This window comes from Lonchura striata, chromosome 8, assembly GCF_046129695.1.
Source record: "Lonchura striata isolate bLonStr1 chromosome 8, bLonStr1.mat, whole genome shotgun sequence".
NCBI classification, from domain to species: Eukaryota; Metazoa; Chordata; class Aves; order Passeriformes; family Estrildidae; genus Lonchura; species Lonchura striata.
Window position 1 is genome coordinate 5,985,218 of NC_134610.1, and position 17,254 is coordinate 6,002,471.

The 17,254-nt window shown below is 42.8% G+C and overlaps 1 protein-coding gene across 1 annotated transcript; it reads right to left on the reverse strand.

The window, feature by feature from the left end:
- Positions 1 to 4,489: 4,489 nt before the first annotated feature.
- Positions 4,490 to 16,927, reverse strand: LOC110480615 (histamine N-methyltransferase-like). Its single transcript, XM_077784821.1, is given in 6 exon segments — positions 4,490 to 4,840; positions 7,860 to 7,958; positions 8,500 to 8,630; positions 11,959 to 12,068; positions 15,467 to 15,517; positions 16,710 to 16,927. Coding segments are annotated over 6 exon segments (867 nt in total). The 5' UTR covers positions 16,835 to 16,927.
- Between the last annotated feature and the right edge of the window lie 327 nt (positions 16,928 to 17,254).

Sequence of the window (17,254 nt, forward strand, 5' to 3'; positions counted from 1 at the left end):
CCTACACAGAGCTGAAAGAATTGCGCAGACATGATGAAGGATGACTTGAGTGCATGCCTGGATTTCTGTGTTAGTAATTAAGCCTCAAAACACCTTTGTGAGGCCTATGGGGAGAATCATTTCTCTCCAGTTTCTCCTCTGAAGAGAAGCAGGGTTTACCCAATGGCTCCCCAAAGTCTCTGGCACCTGGAGATAAGGACAGAAGCTCTTTCAGGTGCTGAACGCTCAGCTCAGCCGAGCTCCCATCTTTTTGTCTTGCTGAATTTTTTAATTTTACCACAATCTTTAGAAATATCATGGACAAATTACTTTTCAAATGGCCTGGGCTTTCCAATTAAAATCTGTGCAAATGCAGAACCTAAAAATCTGTCACAAACACAGCTTCTGCCTCAAAGGTTTTCATATGGATGAAATATGAATCTTACTGAGGGAAGAAGCTCTGAGAGTGAGACCTTGTAAGATGGGATTCAGCTCGCTGCGGATTCTTATGGTCAAGTTATAACTGCCCATAAAGAGGGGGAAAAATGGAATTGCTGACAAAACTTTTAAACTACAGCAGTGAAAATGGCGCCGCAATAATTTATAATCTACAGGCAGCTTTGGATTTATTATCACAATGACAAATGCACTGTCATTGTTAATAGGATATTTCCCAGCAAGGACTTCTTGTTATGCAAGCCAGGTTCACTATGTCATGCAGCATGATAGCAATAAAGTCTACAAGAATTTGTAATGAACTTCAATTACTAATAGATTATGGTTAATGGGAAATATGTGCAGTAAAGATATGGGTTTTTATATGCACCTTCTGGTACTCTACAAGGCAATGATTTATGCTACAATTTCTGTTAACATTCTCCAGTATGAAAAAAAAAAGCCTAAATTGGTGGAAAGCCACTCCATCCATAACAAATATTTAAGATAATTTTGCACATCATGTAAATGAAGATGTAAAATTAGATATTAATCCGTTTCATTTTAGCATTTGTATTTTTATTAAAAATGAAGACTTTGCCCTACTGTGTAATGACATTAAAAACCCTATCATGGGCTGCAAGCATGAATTACCCCAGTGCAGGAGTGGTGACAGCAGCCGAGCCGTGAGCGCATTTGTTCAATTTGCTGTAGTAATTAACGGAGCAGTGAGAATATTTTTCTGTGTATGATTTAAAGTAACAGCCCTGGAGCTGCCTGGGCAGATGTGTTTGGTGTGGAGGGACACGTGGATGAAGCCTGGGCCCTTTGGAGGGGCTCAGCCTTTTCCTCCCCCGTTGGGGCTCCCCCCAGCCTTTCAGGCATGGCTCAAAGCCATGGACATTGGGCTATTCCCTCCCCTGCACAGCAAATCTCCCACGGAAATTCCTTTGGGAAATAATCAGCTGCCACAGCAGCTCTGTGCCACAGAGCCACAGGCTCTCCTTTACTTATCAGAGGGACCCAGGCCCAGGTGTTTGCCTGTTGTTTCAAAAGACTCCCTCCTCTTTCTTCTCCTCCCTCCCTCCTTCCAGCTTTTTTGCTGCTGTACCTGTGTTAAAATCTGCATATTCTGGGTTTATGTGCTCATGAAATGAAAAGGAAAATCTCCCAATTTAAAAACGAGTACTGCTCATGTTTGTCTTCGAGAAAAACATGGAGATGCAATATCAAGGATTGCATTTACCCAGGGTCACATTTCATATCTAAAAGATATATTTAGCCAGAAAGAGACACCAATGCACGAAGTGCTTTCAGGATCATTTCTGGTATATTTTTAATATAGGTATCCTGAAGCCAAACTTGATCCCATCAGTATTGTGCTGGGTTAATACCATTGCTCTCAATGAACCTCTGTACAAAGCCTATAAATTAGTTTTTTTAGGGATGCAAGCCAGGAAAAAAATATGGAATTGGGGTTTGACCTTTTTACAAGGTTTTTAGTGAGAGCATAAAGGGAATGGCTTCAAACTGACAGAGGGAAGGTTTAGGCTAGAGATTAGGAAGAAATTCCTAAGGGTGATGAGGCCCTGGCACTGACTGCTGTGCAAATGCCAGGCCATGGACAAACTGTACTTCCCACCCCTGCTGTGGAATAGCAGTGTCTCACTGTACAATTTAGGGTGATTCTCACATGAAAATGTGGTTCTCCACTCTATTAGGAAGTTGTTTGACAGATTTACAAAATGTACTTCGGTTTTTATGGTAAAATGAGCATAAAATTGTGCTTCCCCACACTCATTTCCTTCTAAATAATACTTAAAGTACTTGCTTCTTGAAAATGTGTGAATGTGTTATAAATTTAAAATTAAAAGTAATTTACCCCTTAAGGGTGCTCTGCTGATTCAGTTTTCCCCCAGTCCCTTAACACCAGCTCTTGCAAGATACAAAATGGAGTTTAATGCATTTTCCCCCCTCCCAGTTTTTAATGAAATTCTCCTCAGAAGTAAAACAAGGGAAGAAGCTCTCTGTGCATTCACACTGAATATTTGTGTGTGTGTGTGTGTGTGTGTGTGTGTTTGTGTGTGCGGTCAAATCCTCCTCTGTTCTCTCCAGATCAGTTCTGCTGCTTCTCATCTTTCCAGCTCTCTCCCACATTTTCAGACCAAGCCTCCTCCAAAACTGCTAAAACCACTTTTTTTTTTGTTGTTGTTGTTGTTGTTTGTTTTTACGGGTTTTTTGTTTGTTTTTTTTTTTTTTCAAGTCTGATTAACAATAAAACAGCAGGATCTTCAAGGGCATCTTAATGCTGAGTTTTGTTGCTGTATTAGTGGTTTTTTTGTTTTGTTCTGGCATTTCTGTGGCTCCCTGAGATATCTCACCCCTGACAGGGTTGATGTGGCAATATTCAGCAGTCACCTGCTTTGCAAGCACCATCTAGAAAAGGTCACTGACAGCCCAAAAGAGCCACGAAAATAAATGTAACTTTAATTTGTTTGCCATTAGAAATGTGTGCAGCAATCTGTTCTAGTGGGTGATTTTCTTCATCCCTGCTTTGGAATGTGACCACAGCAGCTCACAGATATACTGAGGTCTTCTAATGCAGGAGCCTGTGTACAGAACTGGGTAACGTGGTAATAGATTTTGTTCTGTCCAACAGAGGAATATCATGGAAACATTCTAAAATCCACAAGAATTAACATTTGAGCGCCAAGAGAAATTTGTGTTCCAAATAACTTGCCCCAAAATAAATATAAACAGCTATTATACCAAATATAATCTCTTGAAACCACTTCAAATGATTAATAATCTATATTGTATCAGAAATGTGTGTGCAAAAAAAAAACCATAATTCCTTGCAGCTAAAGTATTACCTAAAGCAAACCATTTCAACACTGAATCAAATTATTTCAATGGCAGAAATCACACCTGTCTCAGGGGATAAATCGAGTATTCAGGCTGTTAAATCCATTCAAGCGACTCTATTGTATCCCACCATGTATTGTGCCTTGTAGAGAGAAAACAGTTCTGAAAACTATAAAATCATTTAGCAAAACAAATGCATCAACCACAACAGCCTCACATGGAGAAGAGGCTGAGGAGGTGAAACCCCTTCTTGCTGAATCCCTTGTATAGTGAATAGATGTATCTGACACAATGCCAGTGAAAATGAAAAAAAAAAAAAAAATGCTGCTGGAACCAGTCATTTTGGTATCAAAGTTTATTTTTACATTTTCCTTATTACAAAGCTCACAGGCCAGGGGAAGACTGGGACCAGAAGCATCGTGTGGTTAATTAAAAACACAAAAAAAGCTCTATGTGACTGCAGCAGCTGATTCCTAACAAAGACTTTGCATTGGAGCTCACCACTGCAATCCACCTCCCCAGGACATTTCTTCCCAACCCTGTGCCTCAAACACCTTCCCTTGCTTCCCTCCTGTAGTGCCACTGTGGACCTGGCACACAATTTATTCTGCAGCTACATCATAAAGTAAAAATACAGGAAGGGGAAGCAGTGCCATTAAACAGAGATGCCTGCAGAGGCAGGAGCAGGCAGTTGTGGAACATGCAGGTGTGAGGCCACCTTCACAGCAGCTGCAGGTATGAGATCCTCAAGTCACAAGCTCAAGAAATGCCATCAAAGATCCACCCAATGCTTGGTCACTCCGAGACTGCACTCCTGCCAGCTGCACCAAGAAATTGCAATTTGCTTGTTTAGTCTATAGAGAGTTTTTAAATGAAGGTGGTGGAACCACAGGTAGTTCTGGATTATTCCTTAGGAAATGGTTAGGTTTCTGCAGTGCCTGAGTGCCTGAGAGTTACAGCTGATTACACAACATCTGTATGATAAAGCACAATTTACTGCCTAGTGAGTTAAACATTCGTAGATTAGTGTGGAATTAATCAAGTATTAAAGCTCACTTATAAAAACAGATGTTAATACTGATTTCTTAACAAGCTCCAAAAATTATTATCAGTGCTAAAGTAAATTAAGCCATTTATAAAAGATGAAAAAATGCATTTCAGCTGTTAATAGTTTGTATCTCTTTGCTTTGGTTAAGAAGAAGAGGTTAACTCATGGCTCAATCACTATTACACCCAGGTTGTTATTGAAAAACACTTTCCCATCTCTGATTTCACTGCACCCAGGCTTTCTTAGCTCCTCCATCACCTGATGCTTTAGTTCAGCAGGGGCAATTTCAGCAAATTCAAGTGTTTCTGTCGGGAAATCCAGCAAGAGCTCCCCATCTTTGTCCCCTTCCGTAAAGCAGCTGGTTATGTCCATGTGGGATGGGAGCTCGTAGAGCTGGGACTTCACCCCAGCTGAATCCAGCATCCTTGGCAAATCAGCAGAGGAAACATAAGAGCAAAGACATTCCAAAGGGAAGGAAGATCCATACTTCTTCCACAGTGTTTCCCAGCCACTCTTTCCTAAGAGATAAACCATCAGAAAAACACTCAGAGTTAAGGAAGAACACAATTTGAAAGCAGTTTGGATTGTCTGGGTTTTTTAAGCAGTTGCCATCATTGCAAGTGGGATCTTTCCAGAGCTGGGATGTGTCCTGGGGCAGAGTGGAGCTGGCTGCCTCCCTGCAGGTTTGGGGGCTGCAGGAGTGGGTGGGCACCTACCCTGGAGCTCCAGCACCTCTCCTCGAGCCCCCAGCTGAGGCCAGAGCAGCTCACACTTGTGTACCTCTTCTCAAGAGACATTTTATAAAGCAAACCAGCTGGGTAAGCTGAAAAGTCCCCACATACATCTTCACATCTTTCTTTTCCCCCAGCCTGGATCTCTGCTTTGGTATTTCTACTGTAAATAATTTTTAGAAGGATTACTCAGTGTGAAAAATGCATATTTTATGATTGGATTTTCACAAATATTACAATGAATATTATATGTATAATGTTAGAAAGTTATACTGTATTAATTCCCTTAAGTAGTGTTTTAAATATAGTTTTAGGTTCCAACATAATGTTAAAATAGAGATTATGTATGTGGGGGGAGTTTTTTTTCAGAATGAGATACTCCCTTTGAAGAACACCTAAATCTTCCAAAGGAGAGGAATTTGTGGCTTCTTATCAGAAGAAACTAATTTCTTCAGGCCTTGCTCAGACTCGAAGAAGCCAGGGGATTAAAGGAAACAGTTGACATACAACAGAGTTTCTTGTTTTAAATAGAATGTATGCATAACCATGAAGGATATATGAATATGCAACAAGTGTATTGGTTTAAGGGTGATTCCTTTGTTCACAAGTCATGGTTTTCATGACTTAGTGTCCAAGAGCATCCTGACGTCCATAATTCTTTGCTTTTTATTGTCTTGTAACTGTCCTAACTGTAAACTTTATTACTCTAATTGTATTATTTTTATAACCATTTCATTATTATTAAACTTTTAAAATTTTAAAAACAAAGTGCTTGGCGTTTTTCACACTCAGAATGACTGGACAGGATGAAAATAATTTTGAGCCTAATGAGCATCTCTCGAAAATTCTGTGTGCTGTATACAACAACAATTCTCCCTAGGTAGTAAAACCTGTTACTCGTGGTTTTGCAGTTGCTTTATCTGCAAACAGTTATTTATAATCAAATCAACAGTTTGGTGTTTAGAAGAGAGGCGACAATATTTTCTTTCGCCTGGTGGAAATGGAATGCAGAGCACTAATTGCAGGAAATGTGCCGGTGTCAGTGCTGTGTGACTCGGTGCAATTATCCCCTACCTGAATGCAAGGCTCAGCATTTGGCTCTGCTTTTGTCTGCGAGGTGTGGCAACAGCTCCTCAGCCCCTGCACATTCTTTCCTGTATTCACATTCTATGAATATCCAAAGGGACATGTTAAGCAACTAGAAAAGAGTTTCAATTAACTATATGCAGGTAATCAGCAATAGTCTGATACTACTATCTAGTCTCATTCAGCCAAAGAACATGAATAGGCTTTTAAAAATAATTTCAAATACAGATTTCTTGCTGTAAACTGAAAACACTTCAAACCAAAAACGTTTTGGGGAAAAAAGTAGTTGAATAAATTCAGGTCAGAAGTGTCACTTCAGAGTGGATCCTTCATGAACAAAATAAAAGGAACTTCATCACATTTGCAGAGGTGGCCAAATTCAATGAGAAATTAAGCTTAAACCTCTGAATAAATTATGCTTAACATAGCTTTCAGAGCTGCTAGATGTGACTGTTTACACAGCTGAAATTTCCACAGCTTTTGAGGCAAATTAAAGGATTTTTAGAGTCAAATTAGGCTCCACCACTGCACTGTCTCTGGCATACCTTGCCCACAGTATTAAAAGGTTGTCATTTACTCTGCTCCGACATTTTCCTGCTGGATTGACCTCAGAGAATCTCTGTGAGATCCGAAACAGCCTGAGAATGCTGTTTTGTACCCAAAATGATGATATTAAGGAAATGGGCAGTTTGAAAAGAAAATGAACCATATGTGCTCCAACACCTGCTGTATGGCACTTCCGAGCCCCCCGCAGCCATTTGCTTAATGCCACAAGTTCTCTGGGAGAGAGAAAATGCAGTGCCCAGCCTGGAGAGCCTTTTCCAGCACACAGCAGAGGCTGAAGGGGCTCCTGTGAGTGAGAGCTGCAGGTGGAGCCTCTCCTGCTGCAGGGCCTCCATCCCTGGACAGGCTGTGGATGGGGAAGGGCAGTGAAAGCTGCTTTGTGCTGTTATGTGTAGTAAATATAATTTGTGCCATTCCCTGTATGAAATATGTAATGTTGGATACTTGTTAGATTATGCCCGTTTGTATTAGTTCCTCCCCGCTTTGCAGGCGAGACTGGGTGTATATTGAAAACTGATTTACAAGTAAAAGGATGTGGCTCGGCCAGGAGATGGGCCATGGCTGGGCTCCTGGTGTTGACCATCGGGTGCTGATCATCGCATGAACGGCCCAAGATGGATCTCATGGAAATCCTCAGACAGATCCATGTGAATGCAGCCTTCCTGTAAACTTTCATCAGGGATTCACCAAAAAAAGAAAATCTTATTAACCTATGGACTTTGAATAGAAGAAAAGATGGATTGCTGAAATCTTGGCTGCAGGCGGAATTTTCCCTATAAAAACCGCCTGTGCCAGGATGGAGGTGTGTGGGCATAGGGGAAAACCTCTGCTGAGGCTGACTCCTTGTTGCACACCCAGGGTCGATTCCCGGGCTCGGCTCTGTCTTTTTCCATGGCTGGCTAGATAGAATTTGACTGCTAATAAAATTACTTTTTTTTTTATTTTTAATCTGGCTGAATAAATTCTCATTTATAGAAGTGCCCACGGTACGGGGTTTTGGCTCATAAATCCTCAATCCTTACGACCCACACAGACACGGACAGTGGTCAGGTTTCAGGGGATGTCTGCTCACCTCTGTGGCCTTTGCTACACACAGGAACCCCAAAGGTCCTCGGAGCCCTTTCCTGACTGAGCAGTGCTGCTGGAGCAGCTCTCACCTGACACAGGATCATGAGGAGCTTCGCCTGCGGTTCCAGGAGGCTGTGGAAGTACTGGATAGTTGCTGGGATATCTTTCACATAGTAGAGCATCTGGAAAAAGCAGAGATGATTAGAGACACACAGTGCCATGCAGGTGACTATTGTAACGCTGTTAAAAAGAACCAAACGTGGGCATTCCTGACAGAAAAGCAGGACAGTGAGGCACATGAGGAAGGGGTGGGCAGTGGGCTCCCACTGCAGGCTCTGGGCTCTCATGCCCTGCCTGCTCTCTGGCACTGCCAGGTCTGAGCTCACGTTATTCAGCAGCCTGAGATAAAGGTATTTGCCTTTCTTCAGTGAAGGTTTCAGTGAACTTGGAAATAGAAAGGCAATTTCATGGAGAGGACAAGGAGCTTTTGAAGACACTAGCTAAAATATATTCTTAGTTGACTGCCACCCACAGCCTGGTTAATAGGACTACTGTGCTCAAAGCTGCTTTTCATTTTTGCAGTTCATTTATGCTAAAGCACTTCAAATTACTGGGAAGTAAACTCACCTTTCTTCCCCTAAGAGTGGATAATGAGGTCACATACTTCGTGCATACTCTTAACAACTGAGTCTTTGGCAGCATTTACTTTGCAGAGACTCTTACCTAGATCATGTGAATGAAGTCCCATTTTTTAGTTTTCTTTTCTGCATTCATTCGACTTTCATATTCATTAGCTGTCTCCTTGTGCCAGGTAAACTTTATGTTCTCCAGGTTTGATGCCTGAGCCACACGCTCTGAAATAGAGGAGAAGGCAGGAGAGAGTTATCTCAATTGCAAATATGGGGCTGATTTCCACTCAGAGCTTTAATACATCCAAAAGCCCTATTTAGGTTGAGAGTTTTGGTACCAGTTTAACACAACAGTGGAATATCTTAAACCTTGAGCCCATATGTGAGGAGAAGACTGTAGAAGCTTTATAGGGTAAAATCTTAAAAGAGTCTGTTGCTTTTCCCTTTTCTGCCTCATTTGAGCTCCTCTGGTTTTACCTGAGATAAAAAAAAAGAAAAAAAAAAAGTAATTTCTTCCCCATGACTGGCTCAAGCTGAATTAAAAGATGTTAAAAGATGTTGGCTGGGACAGATTGTTATGAGGCCATGAGCAGCACATTTCATGGGGAATAGGAGGACTGATGGCCCCAGCACTTACGTGCCACAGAAAACCCACATGGCTGAGCAGGTCAGGCCACGGTGGAGGAATTTCCCAAATAAAAACAGGTGCTCAAGGGTGGATCAAAGCAGGGGTTTCTTGAGAAGCACAATTTAAAGACTGAGAAGGGCAGAAAAAGCAAATGTATTCTAAATTTGTGTAACTAGGATGGTAGGAGAGGAAGGAGCTTTGTTCCAAAAGCAAGGACCCATCTCTTGACATTCAGTGGCTTCTGTGTTGAAACAATTTTTCAGAAGTCCTCAGTTCTGACCAACTGCTTCAGGCAAAAGGGGTGACAGTGTTTGAAAGCAAAGAGCTTTAAGGAGTGACACATGGAGTGTCTTCAGACCTCAATTCAATGCACATCAGCAACTGAGGGAAACAGAAATCTGGAGAAGTGGATTCAAAGAACAAGTTACACTGAGGGCCTGGCTCATTGCTGCATCCCCTCTGGTTTTATGGGAGCAAAATGGAGAGATAATTTCATAATGTAGGGAATACTAATGTCCATCTGCTGGCATATGGAGCTCATCTCCCTGCCTGGCACTCAGGATTGCTCCAGGACAAAGCAGGCTCTGGGTCAGCTCCTGTGCTTCACTGGAGTTAGCATCAATTTAAAACTCAAAAGGCAGGCTGAGCCTCAGCTACAGAGCACAGTTGCTGAAACCAGTGCCTTTACACCACTGACAACAATGTTCCTCCTTCTGGGCTCTGATTTGGACACGTCCCCATCAGGCAGATGAGAAATGCTCCTTCAGGGCTTATCTCCTCTCTTGTGTGGCTGGAAAAGGGCCACCCCTTTCAGTGAGCTCCCATTTATCAGCCACTGGCCCCAGCGCTGGCAGCTCAGATTTAATTTGCTGTTCTACACTCAGAAGCAGCTCTTATCCCCCTCACCAATAATCTGGGGCAATCTGGTTCAGTTTAATTGTTGGTCTGTCTGCAAGGAGGAGCTGTGAAGAAAACTGAATTGTTTTCCAGGCTGGGCCTTCAAAGTCCAGATTCTTGGAAGTGCAAATTCATTATGGGATTAGGGTAAATTACTGCCTAAATATTCATCTCAATCCATTATGAAAAATTTTCCTGCCTTTTCCCTGGGTTCATCACATATTCTTTTCCCAGTCAGAAGCTGGCTGTGTACCTGATGGGTGCCATCAAAGCTGGGCTGCCTGCGGCTGTGCTGGTGGTGCAGCTGGTTTGTGGGGCCACCAAGACCCCAACCATGGCCACCAAGGGATCCACCAGGAGTGCAGGAAAGGCACAGCCTGCCCATGAGGCTTTGAGGAAAGCCTCCATCACATGCCACAGCCCAAGAGAAACCCGGGTTTGTCATCACTGCACATCCCAGTAAGGAGTTTCTCTCATGAGCTTGGCTTCTCTTTCCCATGGAGAAAGCATTTGGTGAGGCAAAGACATAACTGCTGAATCCTCAGAGGTGCAGGTAATGCTTTTAATTCTCTACTGAAAATCTTAGGCCTCAGAAACCTAATTAATGGTAGCTACTGGGGACATGATTAATTGCCAAATAAGAAAGTTTAAAGAAAAAAGTTCAGATTAATATTTAATTTCTAGTTTAGCATAAAACTTAAAATAAGGACAACATTTTATATTTTCTTTTACTTTCTTCTGGAAAGAAACTCACTGCAGTAGGATAGGACTGTCAGTTAATTGGTGGCAGATGGTGGCACCACTGGAAAGATTCAGAGCAAATCCAGTCCAGTGTAGCCCAGACAGGACAGAAATTCTTTGTTCGAGTGCACAAACTGTCTTACAAACAGAGAAGATGCTCTGGTGCCCACCCTTCACCATTTCAGTCTGCAGCAACATAAGAGCACCAGGGATTTTGCACAAGGCATCTTTTAAAACATCAGGTCTGTGTTAAATTGAGAAAGATCCAAAAAAAATTAGGTTTGTCCTGGGAGTCTTTGGTGCTTCCAGTGGTTCTGAGCTACCTCACTGGTTTTTGGTTTTTTTTTTCCCCTTTGACTTCCACAAGCTGATTCACACTGGGAATGCTTCATTTTTAAGGACTTCAGCAAGAGCAAGATTGGAGATTTACAGTGTGGCTTTACAGCCTGGTATTGACTATGGTTTGGAGCCTTTCCAGCAAGAGACTCAGCTGATGAGGTTCATTCCTCGCTGTCACATCCATTCAGGATGGCTCTCCAGCCAGGTGTGCTCTGCTCAGGGCTGGGGTCACCTCCCTCAACACCAGAATCACCTGGAGTTAATCCTGGGAGGCTCTAATCCAGTGATAACCAAACCCTGCTGTTGGGCAATTTGATCAAAGTACCCTGGTTAACACTCATTCCTCCTCAGAAAATGTTCCATTTTCCTTCATGGATGCTGCTTAGACCTTTGGGCCAGGGGAAGGAAAGAAGCTCTGAGCCCCAGAGCACACGGCAAAAATCTTTCCTATCACTCCTGCTTTCCTTTCCCTGTTTTCTAATTCAAAGCCTGGTTACTAATTTAGTGCCCCACTGTGAGGTTTAGGTATTTGTTGGAAACGATTTTTAAGATGTGAGAGAATTACCATGAGACACTAAGACTTTCCCTTTGATGCTGAGGAAGGATCCTAATTCAACACAAGTTGAAGTGCAAAAACTTTCTGAAATGCTGGGATTTCACTCCATTCCCATACAATCACCCTCACTTCCCAGCTTGTTTAGCTTTTAAAGTCTGCCTAGGCAAGCATTTGCCATGCAGAGTTCTTTGCAGTGTGAGAGACTAAGATTTTAATGAGAGTGATCATCGTTGAGAAGCAATGATGGCAAAAAAGCATGAAACTAAATTTTTTAACTTTAAAGAAACAGTTCTGATAAGAAGTCATTTGGACACAGGGCCATCTACCTTTCAACACTTTTTAATGCATGTAAAATAACTAATGTAAATGTAATTTATTTAATGTAAAAATACCTTTGTACTTGGAGATTTGGTCAGCACTTGGCTCTATCACGTTATTGTTGATGGTGACCCCGGGATATCTGGCTCGTACTTTTGAGAAGATCTGCAAGTCCATCTCACCTAAAGAAGCAAAACAAAACGGAGAATGAAAACAAAGCTCAGGCAAAGGACACAAAACAGAGAATGAAAACAAAGCTCAGGCAAAGGAAATCTCCACCACCATCACACTCCCAGCTTGGCAGATTGATTTCTGCCATTTATGTAGAGATGCACCATACAAGTCCAAGCTGCTTTGTATTCTCAGTAGGTTGTAACTGAAGGCTGAGCTCTAGGATTTGAGAAAAATGTAAATATCAGTCCCACTTTCTTAATTTCTCCCCTCTGACTGGCACCACCAGGGCCAAGGGAAAACCTGACACGGTTATGCTTGACCTCTCTTTTTCTGGACATGGTCTAACCTCGAGGGGGACATCCTACACGACTCTCATGGTGCCAGTTCTGATGGTTCCAAGTCACCAGCAAACTTGGCAGCACTTCTCAGGATTCAGTAGGAGCATTTTTAGCCAGGCACCTCACTGTTTACAAGGTCATATGGGGGAGGGAAAGGGAATATATGTTTACACTGGAATCAGAGACAATACTCATATCTGTTTGTCTTTATTGTCCTGTGACTTTTCCCAAAAGAATGATGAATAGAGAACATACCATTTGTGTTTAGCTAACCTTTGTTTACAGAATACCCCAGAGATTCCTGTATTGCATGTTTTTGTTGAGGAATAAATCTATCTAAACACTGCTCAGGCCAGCTGTAATTATTTTATTGATGTATGTACTGGTAGATCCAAGATTTCAAAATTTAAAAATAGCTCCATAATTCTCAGCCATCTCACCCCATCTGTAGTGGAGGAAACTCAGGGGGATGATATTTTTGACTGAGGCATGGGTCCAGGGACAATATCCTGCTGACTTGCTCAACTTTCTCCAACCTCTGCTTATTGTGCTTGGATAGATTTTAGGTGGAAAAAATAACAGCAGAATAAATGAGGGTAAGAAAGAGTGAAACAGAGAGTAACTACAGTGACTGATAGATTCAGGGGTCGTGTTACAAGTAAATATTGAGCTTTCTCCTGGAAGATTTCCTCGTGCTCACACAGAACTCCATGTTATAAAATTCCCTACAAATGAACAAAGTTTTGCACTGAATGGAAGACCACCCTGATGGCCAGACAGACCCTTGCTGAGTGGCTGTGGAAGGAGGAACTGCACAGCCTCTGCCCACCCTCATCATTTTGAGAGCCCTGGACTCCCACCACTTCAGCATTGGCTCCATCGTGCAGAATATTTGAGGAACAAAAGGAAAACACTGGGCACCAAATTGCTCATTAGTGCCCAGAGGACACAATATACAAAATGAGCAAGAGTTGCACTTTCTCAGACTTACATGTCTTTCTTAGAGCAACCAGCAATACCAACATTCCCATGCCATCTCTGGAAGCACGTTCTTTGAGGGAGGGAAATCTAATTTCTGAGGCAGCAGAAAGAGCTGCAGCTTTGCTATCACTGCAAGCCCTGTACTCTGTAGTCTGCCATGGTAAAATTTGGAAGCACAGAATTTGTAATTAACTACTGCACTAGATTTTCAGTTGCTTTACCAACTTTCCATAACATGATTAGTCCTTTGAAAAGGCTGTGCAGGTCCTGATTTAAAAAACAAAATTAAAAAATTGAATTTTGTATTTTCATATACAAATAGGTTAAAATATTCCCTTTCTGCTCTTGTGTGGCCAAATCACCCTTGTACTGTTTTTAACCAAAAAACCTACCCCTTTGACTCATAATTTATTCCACAGCCTTAAATGACTTCACTTAGCTCTTTTATATGCAAACAAGTGTCCTGAGGCATTTTACACTCAGATCGGTGGCAGCTTGCATTATCAACAATTTGGCAATTAGGCTATCCAAATTATTTAAACTCTCCAACACAATTACCTTTTAAAGGCTACCACTATGTTCACCATTAAGTTTCTAATTAAACATTTTACGTAACGGGATAGTTTATAGCCCAGTTGCTACTTTCTAGCAGCGCTGATGACTTTTATGGTTTTCAAAGGTACAGAGTGCAGCGCGCTGGAGTGTGAACACAAAAAGGAGCTGTGTTCAGGAGGGGGGATGGGATGGGATGGATGGGATGGGATGGGATGGGATGGGATGGGATGGGATGGGATGGGATGGGATGGGATGGGATGGGATGGGATGGGCCTCCCAAGCTGCAAAATCGGAGAGGAAACATTTTCCTTCTGTGCCTCCTCCCAGTGAAGCGCAGGGGCAGGTGGGGTCGGGGCAGCAGCTCCATCATTGCCCTCCCACAGCAGCCAGTATCAGCTGGAGGGATGTGGGGATCGGCTCCCTCCCGGCCTAAAAATGGCCCATGGAGAGAACCAACCCGTGAGCAGGTGGGGCTGGATGATTTGGGGATTTTGACATCACAAAGTGATGTATTGATTGATGGCAAGCTGGACTGTCTCTGGCCAGGGAGTGAAGTACCACACTAAGTAAAGTGTTCCTGTTAAAAACATCTTCCTTTATCCTTTCCTTTCCTTTTCTTCTTTCACTTTTTTCTCCCCAAAGAACAGTTTCCTTTGGAGATCAATGTTCCTGCTCTGTCACACTGTCTGTTTTATAGCTAATGCCAGCCATTTGCATACAATTACTTTATGGAAGAGAGACTGACAAAACTAAGCTTAGTCTTTGGTGATGGTACAACTAAAGCATCTAAACTAGATTAACTGTTCATATACAATTTAAGTATGGTGACTTAATGGGCAGAGAAGGAAACATAGGTTTTAATTATGGAGACACTTCAGCAAGAATTTAATGAAAAGAAGCCACTTGATCTTACTGGTATTGTTTTTCCATTCAGTGAGTGTCAGATAAAAGACTTTATTTGTGATTTCTTCTGGATTTCCTCTGGAGCTTATGCTCAGCTCCAGTGTTTTGGGGGTCAGTAGCTCCAGGAGGAGATTGTACACTGATGGTGGTCAGCAAACAGCCAAAGCAGAGCTTAGCCATGGCTCTTACATAGCAGTGATGGGAGTTAGCACCTCAATAAAGTTCCAGGGGAAATATTGTAATGCAGGTAAAATCGTAATATTCTGAGAAATATAAGACATTATTTTGTTTGGGGTTTGGATGGGTTTTTTTGCTGCTTTTTTGTTTTGCTTTGTTTTGTCTTGTTTTGTTTTTGTATAGAAACCTTATGAGCAGCTAAAGTTTCTCTCTGCCTTTGAGGAGTGATGGTGTAGGAGAGGTTTTTGTGGAGGACATAGAGGAATCAGAGTGGGGAGGCACAAGCTGTTTTCAGATAATGTGGTCACACACCAATTAACACCACCTGTCCCCTGGAGCTGACTTATCAAGGAAAGACTTATTTCCCATTCTGCTCCTTTTGCAATTTTTAGTCCTCTATTCTTTAAAAAAGAAAAAGGAAAAAACATTTCAATATTGAAGTCCATACATATCTGCTCCACCTCCAACGCTTAAAACATTGATTGCAGACTTCCAAATTCCAATACTGAAAAACATTATTTGTACATTTTAGGAGAGCTGCCCAGTAGAGAGGGCTCCATGCATGATGTGAAACACTGGAGATCCCACTAAGACTAAAATTTGCAGGGCAAAACCCAAATGTAATGTGTGTGTACACAGGCATACCTACAAGTGGGCAGGAGGGATCAGATTCAGGACTCTTCCCCTTTGGACATTCAAGATTTCCAATTATTTTGGCGATTTGTAGAGGTGGCATTTTGCTTTTATTATGAGGGAACACAAGCAGAAGCAAGTACACACCTTCTCTGTGTCTGTGCTCTGAGGAACAGAGAGCCCTCTGGATCTGGACCAGCAGCTTAAATATTATTGGTAGAAGTTCTGCGTTATGCACAAGGGGGAGGGCTATGGGAGAGTGTAATGCTCCTAAAATCCCTGAGTGAGGCTTTGGCAGAGCCATGAAGCCCTGAGAAAAGCCTCCCCAGAGCCAGGATTTGATTCTGGCTGCCTGCTCCCAAGCCAGCCTGCAAAGTGAGGGGTCCAGCAAAGGACACACGCTGGCAGGAGAGCAGGAGCATGATCCAGCCATCCTAGAGAAACCCTAAATATTACCTTGTCACCCTGATTATTAAGATTTTCTAAAGCCTTCTGAGTTTACATTCTGTTGGAGAACTTTCCCACACAATTTCTGTAAACAACATATTGTTTACATTCTTTTATGGGGGCGGAGAAACTGATGTACTGGTGGTTTGTCCAATGTCTTTGGAGAGGTGGCCCATTCACTCTCCAATCCAATGTCACCTTTGGGAAAGTATAAAGGTCGGAGTCAGAGAATAAACCTTCTTCTTTACCTTGCAAATAGCAGGTGGCTCACGTCGTGCTTTCACGTGTCCTATAGCGACATTACCTGAACACTCCTTTTAAAAAGCTGCCTTCCATCAAGTTTGAGGCTAGAATGCAGCATCTGTTACAGCATTTCAGAGCTGACTCAGGGCCAGCTGTGTTCATGTGCGAGGAAACAATGCAGCCTTATCTCTTCCTGGCTAGGATCCTCCATCCCGGAGAGCCACCACGCAATGTGTGCAATTCTCCAGCCAAGCCCTTTCAGAAGCCAGCAGACAGGGCAGGGAACAGCAATGTGCCTCTCCAGGCAGCCCCCCAGGCCAGCACCCCCGAGGGACCGTGGCTGCCCCCAGCCCAGGGTGGCACCTCGCTGTTACCTGGCGATCATGCCCGGCAGCCGCCTCTCCACGAACTCCCGCGTGCTCTGGTGCTCCATGGACCTCTCCAGGAAGAGGTGGAATGCCTGGATGTATCTGTCAAGGTCAGCCAGCAAACTCCTCATGGTGAAGCCATGCTGGGAGGGTGCAGGAGGGGACAGGCTGCTCCCTGCAGCTCTTCTCTCAGGTCTAGAGAAGAAACTAAAAGTGCTGGAGGGGAAAATCCAGCCTGCAGCCAGGCTTTGCTCCATGTCCCTGCTGCTGCCTCAGTGTTACACGAGCCTGCGAGAGAAGCTGTAAATGGAGTCCAAGCAACAAAGGGTAATTTATCATCTTTAATCTGTGCAGAGCAAGTGCCAGCATTTTTTAACTGTGCTGACACAGTTTTCTGTTTAAACACAGTATAAGGATTTTCAGATGCCTCTTAAATACAAAAAAAAACCCCAAATCCTCTGTTTTGTGAAGGCATAGAGAGGCTCCAAAGGCTGGGTCTGGATTAGAAGAAAGTGCAACACTCATCTCCAGAGACTCTGGCAGATGTCTCT